Source organism: Ambystoma mexicanum, chromosome 2p (assembly GCF_040938575.1).
Source record: "Ambystoma mexicanum isolate Mex_15411 chromosome 2p, UKY_AmexF1_1, whole genome shotgun sequence".
NCBI lineage: Eukaryota > Metazoa > Chordata > Amphibia > Caudata > Ambystomatidae > Ambystoma > Ambystoma mexicanum.
Window position 1 is genome coordinate 1,427,995,881 of NC_090923.1, and position 14,973 is coordinate 1,428,010,853.

At 46.5% G+C, this 14,973-nt stretch overlaps 1 protein-coding gene across 1 annotated transcript in view; it reads left to right on the forward strand.

The window, feature by feature from the left end:
- Positions 1–14,973, forward strand: part of AOC1 (amine oxidase copper containing 1) — a 158,141-nt gene that overhangs the window by 115,261 nt on the left and 27,907 nt on the right. Inside the window, exon 3 of the mRNA XM_069645956.1 lies at positions 1,068–1,356. Within this exon, the coding sequence (XP_069502057.1) occupies positions 1,068–1,356 (289 nt within the window). The remainder of the gene's footprint in view (positions 1–1,067; positions 1,357–14,973) is intronic.

Here is a 14,973-nt window from a genome sequence, read left to right on the forward strand (position 1 = left end):
TCCCATCTCAGTTTCATTTCTGATTCTTGATGGCATATCCTTGAAACGACATGCTGTGACCTGTAATTAAGTCACTAACCCATTCTGCCAGTCAGAGTTTGAAAGTGTGTTCCTTCTCTGTCCAGGTCACATTTTCACCCATAGCCTCTTGGACACATGTGTCAGTTCTGCCTAGCAACTGGCCCAGGAATCAAAACACCAAGCCATCCATTTCCTGGGTCCCAAGAGCCTCAGAGAAATTGAACGAAGCAACTCTGTAATAGGGGAGGTCATTCTGAATAGAAGCTGTAGCCCTGCCTTTCCAGAGAATGAAGTCTTTAATATTGCCCCTCAAAGGAAAACATCCTTTTCAAATCGTTGAAGGTACTTTGCATGTGAAGCATATTATTCATTCACGAGTCCGGCGGTAAGCCGGAAAAAACGGCAGATTACCGCCAGACTCGTATTACCATTCTGCCTCCGTGATTCCCGGAATTACCGGGGCATTACAACCCCGGTGACCCGGGAATTCCGGAGGCGGAATTCTGTAAGTCCCCATTCCCATGGACACCCATAGGACTCCTTGGGGATGGGGACCATGGAAACACCGGCTCCGTCTATGACAGAGCCGGTGTTTCCTTGTCCGCCTGCAGGCGGGTGGTGATAATCCCGCCAGGTCAGACCTGGCGGGAGTGACATCTCCCACCTGCAGAACTTGAGATCAGCCGGTCCGGAAACAACGGTGGCGGCGGGGTTACCGCCACCGTTATTTACGGACCGGCTGACTCGTAATGAGGCCCACTGTCTGTTAAGCCTCAGGCATCAGCCACTTTTTTATTGGATACCCAGCTGAAGCAAACAAATGCAACCATGTTACATATAAAATGTGTACCTTTCAGCAAATTACAGTGCCAGAAGCATACAAAAAGAATGAATAATGTTGCATTAATTAGACTGATGTGTATTCATACACACAGCTTGTGCACTACTACATGTTGCTAGAGCCAAAACCTAAGCATCTAATTAATCAGAGAGGTAGACGGTGTGCTGGGGCTGGGCCGTGTCTCATCTCTAACCTTTCATTGCAGGAATAGAAAACAGCTTTGAGACAATGGAGACAAAGTTTGAAAACATCACAAACCCCTGGAGCCCACGGCACCACATTGTCCAGCCGAAGCTCCACCACACTCAGAGGCTCACGGAGCGTGAGGCTGCCTTCCCCTTTGGGAAACCCTTGCCCAAGTACCTAATGTTCTACAACCCGAGCAAGCTGAACCGCTGGGGCCAGCAGAGGAGTTACCGCATCCAGTTAAACTCGCATGCAGACAGAGTCCTCCCCAGAGGCTACGAGGCGGAGAAGGGCATCTCCTGGGGCCGGTAAGCACATGCATGCTAAATATTACCGCTAGTGGCTGGAGCTCTGTGGACAAAGGACACATTGAAATCAAATTGAAATGTTAAACATGTTATAGGGCACGTGCGTTTCACAGCATCTAGCATGGAGTAGAGTGTTCAGCTCTAGAACTATGGTATGATGGATTGCCCAGTCTAGGAGGTCTGGTGTAGGGTACTGTGTCCAGTTCTGGTGGCCTCATCTGTTCAGGATCCTACATCTGGATTATTGCTTTTAGACCTGTTGCTCTAATCGGAGGATGTGCGTCAAAATTTGGGCGAACCAAGGCTTATGGCTCATCGTAGCGCATGGGTAGCACTTGTCACTAGATAGTAGCTACTCAATGGGAGGGCACTGTCCTAATGCACCATAATCCTCCCCAGGGCTCTACCAGCAAGAGCAAAGCACACAAACACTGACTTGGGTTTAAAAGAAACACTATAAATCCAACACAGGAATTAACGCAATGGAATGACTTTAGAGGGAAGCCAACATGTCACCCTTCGGTCATTTTGGCCTACAACCCCCATATGCCCCAGCCAGCATTTCCAGAATTGTTGGGGGATCATGGGAGATAGGTAAACAGATCTAGAGGGTAACAGGTTGTCTCCCCTTGCCTTACAGTTTTACCTGGAGATACTTGGAACTAATTGTTTTCAAGAATGTTGGCTCTGGATTTCTGGGAGCCCAATCAAATATATTGATTGTCGCAATCCTAACGAAACCAAGGAACCTTTACATCTTCCAGTAGGTGGGTCTTCTTGCAGCTCAGCAGGACTCCATGCTGCACATGGAAGGTCCATGATCAGGCTTTCCACTTGCAGAAGGACTCTGTTTCTGTAACATAATGAAAATGCTCTCCAGGGTCCTGAACATGGTCTGCGCCACACCTTTTATGCTGCCCTATTTCATTCTAACCAATGCCCAGTGCCGAATTCAGCTCTGACAAGCTTGCATTGATGAATTCCAGAATGCCAACTTAAGCTAACAGGTTAAAGGCTGGGGCAAGCAAAACCATCTCAAAGAATGGATGGCACATGCAGGGGAAGTGGGACTGTGCAGATTGATGACTGTTAGGTACCCCACTATGAAAAAGAAACATGCATTTGGAAAGCCAAACAGTGTGGGCTAATGATTAGGCATGGGACCGGCATTTGCTAGGTATTGATGTTACCACCTTGCCATAGATTGCAACAGCTGGAAAACGGCGCGATTACCTGGACATATGACAGAAGTGCTTGGAAATTGTGTAACTAATAATAATATTAATCTGCATTTATATAGCGCCACGAACCCTCAGGCATCTGAGCGCTGCTTATTATTACCCACGGTCTGTGGTGCTCATTTATCGTCCTCGGAAGGATGAAAGGCTGAGTTTGGCCCTGCTGGGATTCGGACCTGCGTCGGCAGGCTCTGTACAGATGTCAAAGAGAGTGCTCTATTCGCTGTGCTATCTGACCGGCTGTAATACAATACATAAGCCCCTAATGCTGGCTTTGACAATTCTGGTTTTTAACCTCAGGGCAATTAATTGATAATAATCAAGTGGCTGAAGGCACACGTGGTTAAGACATTTTTATTAGACCAGTAGGCTTTTACAGCAGCAATTAAGTCATTAACTCTCCGTAGCCTGCTTTGGAAAAATGCCTGACTGGCTACATTTTGATGTTATTGCTTGATAGAGCGAGCTCAAAGAGATTCCAGGAGGGTGTGTTTTATTCGGGGAGGGCCGGGTACCGGATGGAGATGGCCATTGGGGTTCGCATTGCAATGGGCAGTCAATGTGTGGGTAAATAACCAAATAACATCCACAAGCTGTAGGTCCCTCCTCCCATCGCATCTCCATCCTACAAGTACCCTAATGAAATAGTTCCGGCTTATGGGTGGTGCTTAAGCGCCACCTGTTAGCCCAAACTAAAAGGGTTCACCATCATTAGCTCATTTTGACACGTTTGTCTAATAGATTTTCATTCTGACATACAAAACTCTAAAATAAATCCTCAGCATGCTTGTCAACAAACATCGTCCATTTTGCAGTTTTTAAAGTTCACGTTGTTTTTCTTAAGTACCAAGGACGAGTATGCTCGTCCTTTCTGCATACACTTGGAAACAGCCTGGCATTTAAGGGGTTAAGCAGCGTTCAGAACATCAAGCATGTTCTTCAGTGTGTGGCCAACTCCTCTGCCACAATAACACTTGGCAATACAGGTGGCTGCACGTGTGATTTACATCCACACAACTACTGCTTCCTTTCCAAAGGCCGCCGCCTAACTCACTTCATCCCGGACGGGCACTGTCTGCCTTTTCACTGTCCCTGTCTGTATCATGGCCACCTCTGCCCCGCAGGGATGGATAGACAGTAACTGCAATCTCTGTGGGAACAATGTTGCTAACATCTTGCTCTGGTGGCTTCCCAGGGTCCTCGCTGGCTTCTGGCTCCAAGCCCACTAGCCGGAAGCCAAGTTGGCAGCATTCCAGGAAGGTGCTAGCTTGGAGTATGGCATCCGTTTCTGAAGGCCAGATCTGAAATACTGTGTCCAGTTGTGCCGGCCTAGTCAGGTGCATTGTCCTGGGTCCTTCTCCTAAGGGCCATACTTGGAAAGTTGTGCCCAGTTTTGAATGTATTGTTTGGAGACAAATATTTTGGTCTGGTGGCCGCATTTGGTCGTCAGTGCCAGTTATGGAAGGGAGATCTCTTGTAGGATAAAATGAATTATAGACAGTCCTGGTCCTGGGGATGGGGAGGTAGCAAGACTCTACAAGATGGGCACATGAAATCTGTAATGGAAGGATTGAGAACTGTGTAGTCAGGAGGCGGTGCATGATCAAAACATTTAAATACCTCAGGGGTCTGAATGCAGAGTGTGGGGAGAGGTGTGATGTGATGGCGGAGCACCTCCAGCGGTAAAGCTGCAGTATGATATGATATGGCATTTATAACGCGCCTATACACAAGTGTTTCAAGGCGCGACGAGGCAAGCGAGGGGAAACAGAGGGAGGACAGAGACAGCGATCCTACTAGGCTAGGTGACATTGAGGTTGTGCAAGTGCCGGGGAGGGCGGAAAGTCGAGCCGGTCAACACATTTCAGCAAAGGTGTGCATCTAGAACAAGGGGTCAGGAAAAGACACGTTAAGTGAGAGATTTTAGAGTGACACAGGGTTGAAGGGAGCAACTTGGCTGGGCAATGCGATGGCTGTCTAGCCTTGACGCTCAGCTCTGATGACACTTTCGCAAGATGTCCTCCAATACTTTTGTCTCCATTTCCCGCAGAAAAGTTGCAGAGATTGCCTCAGGAGGAAGGCATAGCCTGAGGGGTTGACTGGGAAAAGCAACATCTGACCAGTGGGCTGCAGGAGTCACCTCAAATGCCCACCAGGGATGGCAATAGAAAGCGAGATTCCACAGGTTGGCTATGGGTGCTCAGTCCTCAAACCTTTCTGGACTCCCTGCCCAATTTCAAACTAGACGAATGGGCCTGGGGGCTCGCAAAGGCCCTGGTAAGAGAAAAAGAAGTGGCTCCTTGAAGAATGCGAGGGCTAGTAGGAACCCACGAAGAGGTAGAGGTATGGAAGGTGACTCATCAGTGGTCCCCTCACCAGGTAAGAACAGGGAATGGCATCAGAGTAGAGAGGAGGCAGCCTTACCAGCAGGACTTGGTGCGTGTAGTATTAGCGAGCCTCGCTCCTTTGCCAGCAGCTTTCCTGCAGGGGAGGTAATTCAGAAGCGGTTGTGTTGCCTGCATTGAAACCATGCGCATCGAGAGCGGACTGATGCTTCATAATGGTTTCAGGTCATTGACAAAGTAGCAGGCGTATAAGGTAGTGTTTTTTCTTTTTTTTATTAACACATTTTGTACATAAAAAAAACATAAACACGATTGATCACTTTACATGAGACAGGCACATTTGCTACAGACTCTGTCCAATTACCCGGCATGAATACACACTAGTCATATCCAAGATGTTACCACAGGTTTTCAACATTCCTCTTCCCATTTCCCCCACATTTGCTGTACTTTATCTGGGCAACCCTGTGCGCTGTATACTCTTTTTTTCAAGGGACTTGCATATCTTAACGTCTAACACCCATGCACTGTACCTAAGGCGCTCCGGTGCCGCCACATCGCGGCAACATTGCGCTTTATCAGACAAATTGCAGTAGATGTAAACAACTTTTCTTAGCGGTCATAAGAGGATACCCCCCAGATCTCAGCATCAGTCACTTCAGATCATCCTCTGACACCCCCCACCCCCTAAGGACTGTGGACAGCAGGTTAAGGCACGCTCTCCAAAAACAGCAAACCTATGTATACTCCCATAATATAAGAAAAAAGGTTCCTTCCCTGCCCTCACATCTTTGACACCTTGAGTGCTACTGTTGATTGTGAAAGAGGGCAACTACAGTGGAGTCTTGCGTGGTCTCCCGGAACAGTGGTCTCCCCATATGAAAGTGCTTCTTGAGCACCCATCATGTGTTCACACGTGATCAATCAACTCAGTTCCCTGCCGTAATGCACCAGTACTCATGAGGAATTAATAATTATGGGGCATGGGGGGCAATTACATCTGGCAATTCAACTGTAGCTTCACCCATCTTGGAATGGCCACATATTCCTGGTTCCTTATCTGTGGCCCCATTACCGTGGCAAACAGGAGAGAAACCTCCATGGAAAAGGTAGGATCTGCAAATGGGAGATGGGCATGACAGGGAGACTTAAGCTGGTGCCCCTGACTGCCCAATTAACGCAAGCACATGCTTTCCATTCTCATCTTGGAAAGCAGAGAACATTGTTATAAGTCGTCAAACTATGGCGGCATGTGCAGTCGACAAGCATCCCAATCTCCCCACTGCCCAGAGTACGCTACATTTGGCTTAGATAGATGGCAGATACTAAAATAAAATATTTCTCTCAGAATCAGGTTTACTGTCCTCCAATAAGAGGAAGAACTTTCTGCTGCCTCTACAGAATTGAGGCAAATGAATCAGAAGAACACATAGAAAAGAGGTATTTGGAGTCAATCACCAAAGCTGTAGGGGCACTGAGGAGAGACTTCCTGAAGGTGGATAAGCAGCGACATGGAGCCGGTGACCTGATCTCACAGCTTGATGCACAGTTTAAGAGCCACTTTCCACACCTACTGACGAAGATGTAAGAGCTTAGTAAGAGGCTTAATGATTATGAATCAAGAGATTGACAAAGCAATGCTAAGCCTACTAAATCATAACCACAAAATGATATAGGTGGAAGTTTTGTGTTAAACCTAACCACTGACAATGTTCCACACCACCATTTTGTAACCTCTCTGCACCATTGCAAGTGGGGACTAGCCATATGCAAATTAGTTTTGGTGCTGCCACCAATTTGAGCAGTCAAGACCAAACTCGGGGTCGTCATTGCACCAAAATGCCAGGGGTAGGGGAAGTGACATCACATGAACCTGGACCTCTGCTGACATCACCGGAAGGGATGCCATTTTACCCCATCCCCAAATGACATCACTGGCAGTGATGGCACACAACCTTTCACCCCTTGACAAAACAGGAAGCAGCATTACATAGCATTATTCCCCAGTACACTAAGAAAAATATGGTTACAGTATTACTGTAATATGATGTACATTTTAAACAAGAATGGGTCACCATATGTAGCGTTAATATCAGTGTGTATAGGCCCATATGACCAAATAACTGTGAATGTAAGCAGACAACCAACACGACAACCTGGACTATTGTACATCACTCGGGCTAAATTGTATACAGATGGGAGCATTTTGAAGAGGCCTAAACCCCAAAGCACAGGCATTCAGTGCCTGTCAAGTGGCTGGCCACAGACTGGAAACATCAACTGATCAACACAAGTCAAAAATGATGGTCTGGAGGGTTGCCCAGAGCTATGCCAGTGGTTATGAATCATTTGAAAACTTCCAGCCATCAGCTTTCTGTTTAGCTTAACCCACCCTTTATTTGGTTGGATGGGAGATAGAGGGAAAGGATGTGTTGCAGGTCACAGTAATTGCAGGTTTGTTTGTAACAGCAGCAGCAGCTCCACAACGTCACCCCTAGAAAAACCTTTTGAGCCTACAGACCTAGGCTACTCCTCACTGATGACGCCTTATAAGGCAGAAACATGCCTGGGGATGCTTGTGGTCTCATGCAGAAGGGATGTGACCTAGCCATTCGGGCTGGACTGGCCCTTTTGGGTTGGGAGTAAGCATGATTTGCATATGGTATTTCCCCCTCTGTAGTCGCTTGGCCGGTGAAGAACGATGGTCTGGAGGGTTGCCCAGAGCTGTGCCACTGCTTATGAATGATTTGAAACCTTCCAGCCATCACCTTTCTGTTTTGATTATTTGGTATTTCACAGTTGTTTTTGTTAGATGGGATATAGAGGGGAACGATCTGTTGCAGGTCACAGTAATTGCATGTTTGTTAAGTTTTAAAATGTAAACAGCAGCTGCAGCTCCTTGACATCCCCCCTAGAAAAGGCCAATTGTATTATTTTCTTTGGTCCTGTATATCTTGCTTAATGCCAACCACCTCCAGCTTCTAAGCACTGGAAAAGGAATTGAACTCATGTTGGACTGCATCCTCTTTTTCACAAAGCATGTGTGTTGCCCTTGAGCTATCCTTCCGAATATATGTTTACTTTGCTTGAGAAAGCAACAGATGGTTTACTTCAAAGGAAGAGGGCAACCTCATGTAAATGCATGACCTCACGTTCCGCCTGTTTACAGTGTGCCTGTGGTGCATGTTTGGCAGATCTGGATCAGGTCACACAGTGCCCAGGCAGGATTGGTGGCATAAGGCACTGGGGCACACACCTCTCATCACAGGCCCAGTGGCTCACTGGATGTGCAAAGCAGACAACGAGAAACACTGATGTGATTTGCGTTCATGCTATGCTGTCACCGAGTACTGCAGGCTGCTCTTACCATTCCCAGCTAGCTAGACCTACCCCCCCATACCCTTCCTGTTGCTACAGTAATGTGTATGAGTTGCACAGACAGCCCCGCCTCCAAACCCAACCATTCAGGCATTCTTCACGAATGAGCTGCCAACCTGTTACTGATGGTAGATTCATGTTTTTTCCTGCATCCCTGTTATTTCTCCAGCTAACAGAGATCTAGATTCCAGGTGGGCAAGGACACATTGCACTGCAAAAGTACTCTTTGCACTGTGCTTAGTGTTAGGCCCATTAAGCATGGTGCAAAGAGTACTTTTTGCAGGGCAAAGTCTCTTTGCCCTGCAAAAATACACTTTGCACCGCTCTGTGAATTAGGCCCAGTGTAACGTGTTTTTGGGCAGTGCAAAGTCGCTTTGCTCCGCTCTAAAAGTTCCATGAATTAGGCCCTTAATGTCAAATAAGCAACAGGCCACACATCTGTATCACATGGAACTCAGGGACGTTGACAGGAAAGTGCAGCACCTACCAAGATGGGCTGCTTGTACAGGCTCCTGCGGGCTAGTGCATCTAGGTATACCATTGAAACTTGTATTCTGCACTGAAATCTTACCTAGCGCAATGCATGTTTTGCGCTGAACTACATATCCTATGCCATGCATAGTGTGAAGTAAGACAGAAAAAGAATGAATTAATTGTTTATTATGCGCTTAATACCAGAGACCAGTCTCTAAGCACAGGACTGGGATTTGAACCTGTGTTGCGATTCCCCTGAGCAATCTTCCCGGCCAGAAACAACATGAAAGAGATATTTGCCTACATCTGAACATGTGTTGCACTTGGCACTGCACTAAGCATATGGGCATAAGTATAGCTGCTTATTTCTTGGAGATGTGAAAACTGCGTTGAGTCACAGGGAAGACCAGTACACCTGCTGTGCAAGGCCCGCCTAAAATCTGCTCCTTTGCAGTCTAATCTACATTTGAGATGTGTAAAAATTGGATGTTATTTCACCAGAAGCTTGCCTTGTCGCCAGACGTCTCCATATGGTCAGTGCTAGCCATTCTCTCATGCGGCTACACACTAAGATTCATTTATACAACCTCACATCACTAGAGGAATGTGTTGTGTGGCATCACTTCATACTGCTGTCAGCACTCCAGCCAAATTGCCTCTGGTTGCCTGCATTGGCCAATACTGCGAAACTGGTACAAGAGGCGTGCCACAACCAAAAACGGGTTGGCTTGTGTGAACGGGACATCCTGCTTCTAGATGCGCGTCCCTTCCTTAAAGTAGCTTATTGCCTAGGTCAACAAAAACCACACAAAACGTTGTGATTTTATGCAGGGCCGGGCATTGATCAGGACTACCAGCTGAATAGACCTCAGACTGGCCCACTTTTGCCCACAATACTTGCCAATTCTAAGATGTCCGGCTTGCTCTTTGGCTATTAACCTGTTCACCTGCATGGTAGCCTGAGCCCGTCTTTAATATAACATAACATGGAGCAAAAAAAATTCAATAAATTACAAATAAAAATAAAAAAGAATACATAACATAACCAGTGTATTCGTAGAGTGCATGTTCACTCCCATGGGTTCATGTTGGCGCTATTGACAGATGGCAGATGTTTATTGTTACCCAACTTAATGGTACTCATCAGTCTTTACATATAATTTATTGGTAGAATGAAGATTACCTCTGCTAGTAGTGCAGGGAGTCTTGATTCTTTTTTTTAAAATTCTTTATTGTTTTGGTTTATACAAACCTTTACAAAACTTTACATCATAATTTAGTATCAGCTAAAAGTTTTAAAAGTCTTGATTCTATTAATGACACTCAGGTGAGCATTATGCTTCCAATTCTTTAATCTACTCTTTAATCTACTCTTTAATCTACTCTTCAGCAGTTTCAGCACTTCAAACAGAAAATAAAACAAACTTTCCATCTCCATAAGTTTTCTTTTTTGTGTTTGTTGAAACTTAATTTCCTTTTTTTCTAGTCCATTTCTGTAGTCCATCCTATATCCTGTCTGTAGCCCTCCTAGCTACTTCCTGCCCCAGTCTCCACCTCTTCGTTGATTGCTCTAAACGAACTCCATAAAAGTCTTTCACATAACTCCACACTCAAACAACAGTGTCCTTGATGAACTCCCCCAGGACCAACATCAATGCTCCAAATGCCCGCTCTAACCTGGACCGGGACTACTTGCCGCCCCTCCGCCTGTTAGGACGCTCCACCGTTCTTCTGGTCGTCGCCTGGGGAATCAGAAAGACACCATTAGGGAGGGAGAATGCACTGCCCTGTTCCAAAGTAAGAAGATACGTGCATTAATACAACAACAATATACAGTGCGTGCGCTGGGTGGGTAAGTAATGCACGCCTCTGTGTCTTTCATAGCATCAACACTCCCTGCGCTACTAGCAGGGGTAAACATCATTCTATGTCAAGATCGGAGGCGAGCAGTCTGCTTGCTTAGAGCTCTGCACTACTGCCTCCGCCACTGACGGAATTGTTTTAAAATAAAAACTCTTAAAAACACTATCACTCGACCAGTCTGACTCAACCAGTCTGCTGTTTGCAGGATGTCTGCAAGAGAAATGCCTGCAGCGACCATTTTGGAAGTCGTGGATCACCTTACTGGTTGTGCCCCGAACCGTGTTAGATTGATTCCCCCTTGCTGCATAATTACGTGGAACCACCTGGTGATGGTGGCCGTCGCTACACCTTAAAAGGCTTCCTGCATGCAATGACCAACTGAGATGTCCCTGCTGGACAGTATTCTGCCAACCTTTTCTCATACTCCTTGATGCATGACGGAACACAAAACTTCAAGTACCTGGGCATATAAGGGTATGAGATGGAAGTGGAACTCGCCTTGGTCCTATTCATCAGAGTAAAGGTGACCCCTTCCGGATCGCATGTCTTCCTAGCTACTTCCATCTGAGACTCTTCTACACAACACCAGGCACCTAGCATTCCTAATTTCCCTGCCAGCTGTACCATCAAGTGATATCGATTTGCAGGCCAGTTAGAGAGAAACTGCAACACCACGGTCACATCCCACAATTATGTATATCTCGGTGCCGGGGGAGTATGGAAATTAGCTCCCCTCATGAGCCACACCACTGCAGGGTGCTTCCCCACAGGCAAGCCATCCACTATCACATGGCTGGCTGAATACATCTGACCTGTCAACTGCCAATATCCTGAAGGCCTTGCTGTCCTCCAGGAGGACTGCTAGGAAGTTCAGGACTTATACAACAGGGGAAGAAATTGGATAAATACCTCTCCTTTTGCACCAGCCATTCCACTTGTCCAGGCCGCGTCATGGCTCCTGCGAGTGGAGTGGACCCAGGAATCTGATATGAACTGGACAGCGTGGTACAAAATGCCTGGCGTTGCCCTTCTTCTCCTGACACCCTGGAGGCCATCAATGGCTGCGCAATACTCGCTCCCAGAGGATGACACAGTCCAGCTGGGTCAGTGAGTAGTCAGACGTCTCATGGGAGAATCCACAGGAAATCCAAGGAAAGTTCCATCAGAGCGAGAAACCATATTTGGGATGTCCAGACAGGCTGCTACGATCACTACTGTCACCTTCTCCCTGCGCACTTTCGCTAACACCCTCCTCAACATCATGAAGGTAGGGAATGCATAATGTACTTCCCCGCTCCAGTCCTGCAGGAATGCGTCCGTGCCTCGTACGCTGGGGTCCAATCTCCAGCTGCAGAACCTGGGTGTCTGTGCATTCAACCTGGATGCAAAGAGGTCCGTATTAATTGGACCCCAAAACTAATCAAGCTGCTGAAAAACACTTGCGTCGAGCTTTCAGTTGCTGGAATCCATCAGATAACCGGAGTTCCAGCCCGCTACTACATTGAGTGACCCTCAGAGCTTTTCGGCTGTCACTGAAATTCCGGACTGTAGTCAAAAGTGCCAGAAATCCTTCTCCAACTTCGCCAGGAGTCTGGACCTCGTCCCCCATAGGTGATTTATGTACCTGACCGTTGAGATATTGTCCATCCGCAAAAGGATGCAGCAGTTCTCTCTGTCCTTAGTAAAAGCCTTGATTGCAAAAGACTCTGCTAATCGTTCTAGACAGTTTATAGGTAGATTCAGCTCCTCGGGTGCCCATTTGCCCCCTGTCTCCAGGATGCTGTATCATGCACCCCACCCTGCTCTGCTGGCGCCTGACTCTATGATCAGCTCTGGGGTGTCCTTGAAAATAGCGCGTCTGTTCCACACCTTCATGTTCTGCAGCCAATTATGCAGTTCTGTGCGGGACTCTTGATCTGGGGTGATCGTCTAGTGATATCTGAGACCCTACTGAAGATGCCTGATCTTCAATCTCTGCAAGAGCTTTGTAGCATGAGGGCCCTGGGAATATCGCTTGGATGGAGGAAGTTAACAGCTCCACTTCCCTCGCAACAGTGCCTAGCGAGAGGACCTCCTTTTCCAGATAGGCTCTGAGATCTCTTTTTCCCTGGAAGCTCCAGCATCGCCCTTCTCGTTGTGTATCACGAAGCCTAGGAAGTCTATTCTTTTGGCTGGAAACATATCTGACTTCTGATTTATGAGGAAGTTTAGCGACGCTGAGAGATCCTTCACCCTGCCTATCTGGTATAACATCTTTCAAGACTATCCTGGCTAGCCAGTCATCTTTCCTAGAATATCTCTTAGCTGGTGAATGCCTTCCATCTTGAAGTGCCTGTATATCTGTTAGGGGTGTTTTCCTAAAGACGCACTTAGAGATAAGACTTTAGTAAGCTATCCAGTGCTTAAAGTGGGCCGGGGCCTGCCGGGGCTGGGCCCCGGCAGTCTCCAAACAGTGGGACTGAGCCAGGGCCCTGCCGGGGCCCCCGTCCTACCACAACATTGGCGGGATGCATTATGTGCCTACAATGAAGTCAGACAAGCTGACAGAAGTGGCAGCCAACCACAGCGACGCTGTGACTGGTTGCCACTTCCGTCAGTCATAGTAACTGCATCTGGTGACCCCTCGCGCGGGAGGTCACCAGAGGCAGTTACTGTCCCTTTGTTTCCCCAGGTCGCCGAGGCGTCTTTACCCCTCGGCGAACCTGGGGATTCCTCAACATATTTCGAGGTTTATAAAAGATGGCTTTGAAAGTACAATTTTGTCCGTAGTCAAAGCTTTATAAAAGATGTCTTGAATTGTGTACTTTCAAAGCCATCTTTTATAAACCTGAAATGTTTAAAAAAGGTGGCCTGAAAACTAGGCAAACCGTAGGGTATGCACACAAATATATATAAATGTTATATATTTGTGTGCGTACCTTACTATGGGTTGTGTACTTTGCAAGCCATCTTTTATAAACGTAGAAATATGTTTCTTATTTCTATGTTTAGAAAAGATGGCTTGCATAGTACACAAACCATAGTAAGGTACGCACACAAATATATAACATTTATATATATTTGTGTGTATACCCTACGATTTGCGTACTTTTTAGGCCACGCCCCTCCCACAAGCCATGCCCCCAAATGAGGGCTCCCCCTCGATTTTTTACCCCACTTAAAGCCCTGAAGCTATCCTAGTGGTTTGCAGATCTCAAACTCTTAGTATCAGTCTTTACTACTCAGGAACCTTGGTAGAGTGGCAGAGCAGTCGGGCTTATCAGAAAAGGAAGATGTAAGTACTCTGAAACCAGTTAGTAATACACTTCTAAGAAACACTTACACATACATGTATATTAAAATATAGATTTATTATATTTTCACAAGAGTCACTGTTAAATACTTAGCACAATAAACCAACACACATAAGTACACTTTTAGATACTTTCAAAAGGCCACTTCTTAGTAGGTTGTTGCTGAACACTTACAATTTTTGCAAGAGTTTGACAGGTCTACTGTATTATCGGTAATAACGTGCAACCACAATATAATAGGGTAACTGAATTAAGATAGCAAAGGCATATAAGATAGTGATTTTTGGGAGGGAAAATAGTTGGTTAGTGTTATGCAAGCAGAGCTCAAGGTCCTAGAGGCCGTTTCTTTGCACAGCAAGCCTTTTAAGGTCCAAAACACAAACCCTAGCTAAAAGGCAGTTCAGAGGGACTCCAGGTCTTGAGAAGCAACATCATTTAAATGTTCCTGTGGATGCTTTCTAGTCTCTATGATAAAAGATGCCAGAAGACTTAACCAATGTTGGAGATTCTGTTAAAAGACTTGCTAAAGGGAAACAAGCAGCAACTTGGATTTGAGGTTTAGAGGGGGTTGCCCTGGACACCTCTACGTGCACTCCAATGCTCTGAAGCAACTTTCTGGAATAATATAAGCAATACCTTTTCCCCCACAGTACCTTTGGTTAGCGGAAACCGTTTGTGGCTTGATGCTCCTCAAAGTTGCAGCCCAGGTCTGATGACGAAAGGCAGGACGATGTGCGGGATCTCTCAGTGGCAGTCTCGAGGGAGGAACTCTGACACATCTTTCATCAACATCTCTGGCCACTCTGTGGTTTTGGCGCCTTTTCTGTAGCACTAACAAAGGATGCGATTTGCCAGGTCAATTGTCTTTGGTTCCTGCAGTCCTGCACTCTGTTGAGGGGACTTTGACAGGTTGGATTGTGTCTCTGGAGAGTCCTTGAGTGCTCAGCAAAGACATGGGATGAATTTGGCCTTTCCACGATGATGCACTTAAAAGATGCACTTAAAATGGGTCGCTGCAGCTCTGGA